Source organism: Dasypus novemcinctus, chromosome 22 (genome assembly GCF_030445035.2).
Source record: "Dasypus novemcinctus isolate mDasNov1 chromosome 22, mDasNov1.1.hap2, whole genome shotgun sequence".
Classification (NCBI taxonomy): domain Eukaryota; kingdom Metazoa; phylum Chordata; class Mammalia; order Cingulata; family Dasypodidae; genus Dasypus; species Dasypus novemcinctus.
This window is the reverse complement of record NC_080694.1, coordinates 10,190,895-10,199,698: the sequence shown is the minus strand read 5'-3', so window position 1 is coordinate 10,199,698 and position 8,804 is coordinate 10,190,895. Positions and strand designations below refer to the sequence as shown.

Genomic DNA, 8,804 nt, shown 5'->3' with positions numbered 1-8,804 from the left:
ATGAAAGTTGTATAATTTCAGATATCTAACATAACATTAAATTATGAAATATAATATATTAATGCTTTTTTCATTAATGATAAAAATGAATCAATCAAATGTATATGCAAATATGAGGAAGAGATTCAAAATAAAGCTAATATTCATTATGAAAAAAAAAAACAATGGGAAAAGTTACAAGGCATACACAGAATTTCAAGTTACAAGGCATACACAGATGCTGTGTATCTAAACATGTAAATAATTATTGCAGTTCTAACAAGGTTCCAATTCACTAATAAAATTAATTTTAAAAATTTGAAGGATGAAACTATCTATAATCCTGCTGTGAACTGGTATCACATAAACAGTCTTGTAAAAACTACACTTCATACACATAAATTTATTTTGCTATTTCTTAAATGATCACAAATTACAAAATTTAATTTGGAAATATACCTCATAAAAAGTAATATATATATTGGATGTATTATTTTAATTTATGAATATTTATCAGGAGAAAAATTCCATAGGAAGTTGGAATACTAATCATATATACATATATATGTATATAAAATTGTGACATCTGAAACATTTATGCACATGGGTGTTATATATATACATGAATGTTATAGATATATATAAATTAGAAAGTACTTAAAAACAAATACAATTTAACAGATTACTGTTCTTAATAGGATAAATTGCCATAATTGATTAAGGAAATATTATCTTACAGCATAAGAATATGTGTACTTCTAATAATTAGTTAAAAAGCAAAATCAAGTGGTGAGAATGAAGGTAAAATATGTTTTGTAGGCCACAATAGAATAAGATTTCAAATTTAAATGTTAGCTTAATAATTACAAAACTCTTATTAAAAATTAATTACTAGTGTTTATTTTTAACTGATGTTAATACATGATAGCATTTTATAGGAAGAATAAGCCAATATTCAGTCAATATTTCTGAGATTGTGCATTTTCCCCCTTGTTTAATATTAAAAGTAATTTGTACTTCCTACTGTTTGGTAACACCTGCAAATTTTGTATGTTGACATAGAGAGTTTGTTTAACAGTTCTAGGAAACTCAAGTGAGACTCAGCAGGAAGGAATGATCTGATCCATTATCATTTTACCAGGAATGGACTGAAGGAACTTGTCCATGACTTGCCTCCAGAAAAGTCATAGTTTGTTTGTTGTAACTTTTCTATCATTGTTATAATAACACCATTATCTTTAGGAGGGCCATCCTTGTATTTCTTATTCTCAATAGATATCAATATGTTAAGGAGGTGTACCTTCCCAGAACTTTCCTGAGTGCTTTGGCCACATCTTTGTTTCGAAGAATGTAGATGAGGGGATTGAGCATGGGAGTGAGTATAGTGTAAAAGACAGCTACTACTTCATCCTGCACAGGGGTATGATAGGCTTTAGGGAAAAAGTACATGATGATGGCTGTTCCGTAGAAGAGAGACACCACAATCATATGGGAGGAACAGGTTGCTAAAGCCTTTCTCATCCCTAAATTTGATCCTAATCTCAAAACTGTAGATATTATCTGACAATATGAGGCCAGAACGACAGATAATGGAATGAGGAGGAATGCAACACCACTAATAAAAATCCCATTTTCATAAAGAGATGTATCAGCACAAACAAGTTTCAGTAGAGCTGGGATCTCACAAAAGAAATGTTGGATTATTCTGGAGGAACAGTAAGGAAGATTGAGTGTATATATGACATGGACCAAAGCATTGAGCAAAGCAACCAGCCAGGTGCCAACTACCATTAAGACACAGACTGTAGGGCACATGAGAACTGAGTAATGGAGAGGGTGGCATATAGCCACATAGCGGTCACAAGCCATGACAGCCAAGAGAATACATTCTGCTGAAAAAAGAGCTGCAAAGAGGAAGAGCTGAATTCCACAGCTAATAAATGAAATGGTATTTTTCCCAGACAGGAAATCAATGGCTATCTTGGGGACAATAGTGGAGCTATACAAGAAGTCCATGATGGAAAGCTGACTGAGAAGGAAGTACATAGGAGTATGGAGTCGAGAGTCCAACCAAATGAGGATCATCATCATAATATTGCCAAGAAGGGCAACAAGAAATGTCAAAAAGATAAGAGAGAAGAGCAGATTTGCGGCATAAATGCATTGAAGAAACCCTAGGAGAATAAAGTCAGTTCCAGTGGATTCATTGATCCATCTTCCCATTTTTGCCTTCCCAATTCATTATCCTGGAGAGAACAGACAAAAATCTGTAGTTCTATCACAATTTGGTCCCAACCTCATTTTATAATGTGCCAACTTCATTATCTTCTCAATTCTACAATGATGTTATTACATGTTTCAACTATTTTCAACTCTATTTCTATCATAGTTTTACCTAAAATTACCTATACCTTCTGTATTTTAAGGAATTATATTTTGACATTTTGAAATTTGGATAACGTTAATAAGTAGAATTTGTTTAAAAAATAAAACATTCATACATACAATCTCTCCACATTTCTATCTCTCTCTCTGTATATATATGTGTGTATGTGTGTGTTTATATATATATATTTACCCACTACATATATATGTGTATATATATATTTACCCACTACATATATATATGTCTAAGTCAATGGCTATGTATAAATCTACATGTATAGTGATTTCTATATTTCTATTTCTATGTACGTTTATATCAACTTAAATATTTTAATATTTTAGACATTATGTTTTTGCTTATTCCTGATTTACAAGAGCTATTAATGAGGTAATTGTCATAAGTCATATTATGAACACCTGTATGATAAACATCCATTGTTTTACTTGTGCTATCTTACATTTATAAGACGTTGTCAAGGGATTACTTTATTTGTTTTCAAAGGTTGTTTGATTTTTAGACAAATTAATAATTTAGCATATTTTGATAGCTGTTAAAGAACCAGCACCATAATCATGCTTACATTTTCCAGGTTCCTGTTTCTTTGCCACAACATGTTTTCTAATTAGTCCTCTTAAAAATAGATCTTGTTTAACTGCTCTTTATTTCAAATGAAATGGGAAAGTTTGTCTTAATTTAGTGTAATTTCATAGCTAAATACATAATACCATCCAAAGAAGATCAGAAAAAGCCAAGTATCAACCCAAATATATGCTGAGATTCAGTAATTTTACTCTGCATACTCAAAAAGATTGTTGATAATATGAAAAACTAAAAAAACACTGGAAAAAAGCCAGAGCAAAAACTGCTATTAGTGATGTAACTTGTCCAAAGGGATTGGTGTGTTTTTCATCTCTGCTTTATACAGTTGAGCACTGTGTGTGGGGAAACAAAAAGTGCCTAGTTCAAACAATCACCTATTCTAAAGGGGGGTAAATGTAGAAATTCTTGGGTGATTCATATATTTTTGTGGAAATAAGAAAGAAGTGAGTAAATGGTCTAAATGTGAAAATATTTTTCAGGCATTACGTTGTTTAAGATGATCCTCATAATTTGGGTCATATAAAACACTTATAAGACAACCTCAAATGATCAATTTCACTGAACACAGAAGGAGACTAGCATATATTTTAGAAAAGTAGAGTCACTGGTTGCCACAATAGTGGCTTGATTCTTAGGGTTGGAAGCATGCCCACCTATTATGATGCTATCTAGGATATTCCATAAAATTTAACATAATTGACATCAACTCATTAGAAATATGACAGTTTGGTATTAAGAATATCACATTACATTTATTATGTTTATTTAAAAGTATATAAGTCTATCCAATATATCAGTTACCTGTTCTCTGAAAAATATTGAAAGAAATACGAAATAACTGAACAGGAGAAAATAGTTCAAAACCTTGTGGAATTATTACTTTGGCTAAAACCCAGGGAAATTCTTCCCTGCTAAAAATATATGAGTTCTTCATTGTATTTCAGTAATGTAAGATTCTACTACAAAATTTGGTTTTAAAATGTCAGTTTTAAGGACCCTGTAATAAACAGAATTAAAACCTAAATTATGTAGTATTTTTAAATAACTATATATATATATGTTAGTTTCTGAGGTTTTTTTTTTCAGTTGAAAGCATGCAAATTGTGTACTTTATTTAAGCATTTTTTCAGAGAAGTACATTCAATAAAAGTAAAAAAAAAAATCCTTGATTTGGGATTCATTTGATATATATTCTTGTACCCTGACCTTACTATCGGTGTTTGTGAGCTGCATGACTTTGGTCTTAAAATAAAGAAGGGTGAGAATAAAAATGGTTCAATGAGAAAATCAGAACAACAAATGCACAAAGCAGTTTGATAGATCAGAGTAAATTAATTTTGTCTCAAAATATAATTTCTGATTGAGTATTAACATGTAGATAAATTTAAGGAAGTCAGTGGCACATATGTCAACCTGAAAAAATGCAGATATAATCTTGGTAAGATATGAGCTATATAAAATAGTTAATTATTAAAAGGCTATCTTCTTGCATACTTAATCATCTCCTTCCTATAAAATGTTTTACAAAACATCAAGAAACTTTTGACAGTAAGAAAGAATTTTTTAACTTTGACTTACTTCTGATGTCCTATTCTTCCTGTTTTTACCAACAAATAATTTGTTATATGAATCTCCAGAATGGCAAGGTTTTAGGAAATGAAAATTTTGTTCTTGTCAATGGATTTCATACTGCAAATCCACATGTAGGTAGATAGATACAATCACACATTCTGTTTTCAATTTTAATATGAAATGTGATCTTAACTTGTTCAAGTGACTTTCAAAAATGATGTTCAGAAATTGGTGAAAAGATTATTTATCCCATCAATATATTTATATTTAAAAAATTTTTAAGACTATTAAAAAGCATAATTTAATTTGACAGTTTAATTTATTCATTTGAAATTAAAATTAGGATCTTAGAATTTGAAGAGCTTTAAGGCACATTCATCTTTATATCAACTAGCTAACTTGTACATTTTTAGGTCATATGATAATAAATCTAAAAATGTATCCATTCATTTATGCTTAAACACTAATGAGGGTAAAGGATCTAGTTTTTTATGTGTTTTCTCCCATGTGAACATATCAAATTAATACGCAATTTTTAAATTTAATAAATACAAAATTCTTGCATTAAAGCTTTCAAAATTTATTTCTAACTTGAACCCCAGTGGCAAATAAATAAATATATAAATAATCTTCTTCAACCATCTATTTTAAAAGGTAGTCAATGGCTGTGCATTAATGTATTTTTTTGTAATTCAAATATTGCTAGGACAATGTTCCTTTTCTTGTTATTAAAGAATCTTTGTAGGACATATGACATCAAAAACAAGTCTTAGGGAAACCGACTTTGGCCCAGTGGTTAGGGCGTCCGTCTACCACATGGGAGGTCCGCGGTTCAAGCCCCGGGCCTCCTTGACCCGTGTGGAGCTGGCCCATGCGCAGTGCTGATGCGCGCAAGGAGTGCAGTGCCACACAGGGGTGTCCCCCGCGAAGGGGAGCCCCACGGGCAAGGAGTGCACCCATAAGGAGAGCCGCCCAGCGCGAAGGAGGGAGCAGCCTGCCGAGGAATGGCACCACCCACACTTCCCGTGCCGCTGTACGACAACAGAAGCGGACAAAGAAACAAGACGCAGCAAAAAGACACAGAAAACAGACAACCGCGGGAGGGGAGGGGAATTAAATAAAAATAAATCTTAAAAAAAAAAGTCATAAATAGAAAAGCTTGTATTTAAGACCAACTTAACTGAACTTATATTTATACTGACTCAGAGATTACAATTTATTATATAACATAACATTATTAGCTGTGCTGTAAAAGCAGGTTGATAATGTAGAATGAATCGACCACTCACATAAGAGAAATCATTATGCCCACCATTTAAATGAATATTATTTTGGATTAAAACTAAATTCTATTTTCTTCTCAGAAATATTAGATATAGACTACCTTACCTTTCACATTTTCTTTTACATAATACCAGAACTCTATTTATTTATAAAAGTAGAAGTTGCACAGAAAAGTATCCAGAGATATTTATGTTTCTTTGTTGTCAGGACCATACATTACCAATAAATTACAGATGTTAAATAAAGCACAAAATTCTCTACTACAGATAATAGGTCCAATTTACAATCTCTACACACACTGTCATCAGAGAAAATATCCCTTGTCTGACTCACTGTCTTCAGAGAAAATATCCCTTCTCTCACTCACAGTTCCCTTAAATTGGCCAAGCCAATTATTCCATTATAATTTAAATGGTAAAATTAAAGAAGACTTTTCTCTTCGAAACAAGCAAAAAAAAAAAAAAATCAATCAGTCTCATAAGCATTCTTAAACAAGCCACAACTAGCTCCATCTGAGAACTGGAAAATTGCAGTGGTGAAATCCCAAAGCAGAATTTAACAGCTGTTGCTTGAATCCAGAGTGAATGGATTTCCGTCCAGGCTTCAGATATGCTACTTAAATTTTCTTTCCTCAGAAACTTCATCTACAAATGATGATGAAAAGAGCATGCATATTATAGGGTTTTATGAGTATAAATATACTGATAAATGCAAATTGAACAGTACCAGATGTTAGGAGATGCAAAATGATTCACAAAATAATGATAAGGGTTTTTATTTTTTTATTTTTTTTATTTTTATGAATTGGTATAATTAGGAATGTGAATTGATCCATAATGTGTCATACTTTTCCTGCTAGTTGATATTTCCTATTGGTGGATATTGCTGTTGGTGGATCTCCTTTTATCACTTAAATCAAATCATTAAAAAAGCAGATCATCTCCTGCTATCATTGCATACAATTGTTTTCCTTTATAAACCCTATAACAATATTAATTGTTCATTTAATTGTTTTTCATTTTTCAATTGAATTTATTCTACAAGAATCTAACTCTCTTATTATTGGTACCACCAATAAGGTGTCCAATATGATGCCTGACACAAAGTGCTTTATCAATAAAATTCTGAAAAATATGAATGATTTAAAAATTAATATATTATTAATGAATTTCTGCTGAAGATACAAGAATACTTTCATTCATCACAAAGTCCATTTGGAGAATTTATATAACCTCTATAGTGTGATTGTGCTGAAACAGCCTCCTAGAATATTTTGTCAAAATCTGAGTAGCAAAAAAAAAAAAGTATTTTGAGTTCTTACTAGGCACCAATTTTTTTGGCAGCCACATGTTTGGAAATATTTAATAGTTAAGAAAAAGGTCAAGTACTTAAGGTAAACAAAAACAGAATAAACTCTGGTGTCTCAACGGTCCTTATTTTATTCTTTTTTCCTGGCATAGACCTCAGAATCTAAGCCGAAGACATTCCATTATCTTCTTCAGAATTAGATATCGTATAGAGGAAAGTTTGAGAAAGTAACAATTCTTGACAGCAATTCTTTTTATGTGATTTGATTCAGAATTTTTATTATTTTACAATAGGGCCAACTTTGAAATAGTTGGGCAAATTGTAATATTATCTTCATCCAAAGCCTTATTCTCCCAGGATATCAGAAATTCAGGTGCTATGCTTCCCTTACTTTGACAAAAGGGAACTGATGTTCTTCCATTGATGTGGGCTATGGGTGGGAGGCTCTTTGTCTCTTTGGAGATAACCTTAACCTAAGCTGTCTGTCCTGACTTGTGGGTGTGGGATGGTGAGAGGCTGCACCCCTGCCCTTGGTAACCATGGCAACAACTCCAGGCCCAGGAAACAGTTGTCAGTGTAAACCAAATGCGCTAAAAGCTTATCTAGAATGTATGAAGTCCATCCTAAAAGCTTACGTAGGATGTGGAAGATATATGCTAATTCAAGCCTATTGAGAACCAAAACAAAAGAACCATTTGGCTTTTCCTTTCCATATAAAAGGAACTCAAAAATCTTGTTCTGGGCTCAGGTTTGAAACTGAAAGCTCCCAAGTCTGGCTAGTCATCAATAAACCAGTTTTCCTTCTCAAAATCATTCCTGAGTTCTGGCCTTTCTTTTCACAAATAATTGAACCTCTCTCAACTTCTACAACACCATGATGCCACAGTATCAGAATAACCAATTTAATATTATCAATGGATGTTTAGCTTTACATAAACTTATTCTGTAATCTGAGAGAATATGACTCCCTGGAAATAAAAAATGTAGCACTATATTAAGCTTATTTACTATGCTCTGTACTAGGTGATATTATATCAAAATCAAATTTAATTGACAAAGTATGAGAGAGAGAAAAATTTGAGACTGTCTTCCGGGGAATATGGCAGGTAGGGAGATCCAAGACACATTACTACCACCAAAATAACTGTTAAACAGGTAGGAACTGTCTGGAACAACTATTTTGAAACTTCATAGGCCAGAACATTGTATAGCATTGAGAAAAAAGCCAGATGGGCAGGTAAACTACTGTAAATAATGATGAATTGCTCTTTCCATGCAGTGGCTACGAGCATCCATACCCCACTCTCATGGCAGCCTGCTGTAGGACCCAATCTCTGGCTACCTGCTGGTGATAGAAAGGGATTTAAAATCCTTTACCTCATGAATTGGGGGTGGGGGGCTGGGCTAATCATTTATCACAGCTTTTGAAAGTTCTTTCCTGGGTCTCAGCTCTGAGGGAGCCATTGTTTCAAACTTGCTCTGGACAAAGGCAGCAACAGCCACTGTCCCAATCCTCCCCAGACTGTGGGCAGAGGTAGTGTTGATTTAAAGATTCAAAACTTCCTCAAGGCTGAAGGGCACACTTTGCTGAAGGGCTATAGTTGCTGGAAAGCCAGGGAAGCTTAGCCACAGGAAGCCATCAGAAAAATTTTTGGAGTCTCTCCTGATATCCAGA

General features: G+C 32.9%; 1 protein-coding gene across 1 annotated transcript; it reads right to left on the bottom strand.

Annotated features, from left to right (window-relative positions):
- Positions 1-1,257: 1,257 nt before the first annotated feature.
- Positions 1,258-2,064, bottom strand: LOC131275185 (olfactory receptor 2AG2-like). The gene has a single exon (XM_058285046.1). It carries the CDS (start codon positions 2,062-2,064, stop codon positions 1,258-1,260), a length of 807 nt encoding a protein of 268 aa, XP_058141029.1.
- Positions 2,065-8,804: the final 6,740 nt, after the last annotated feature.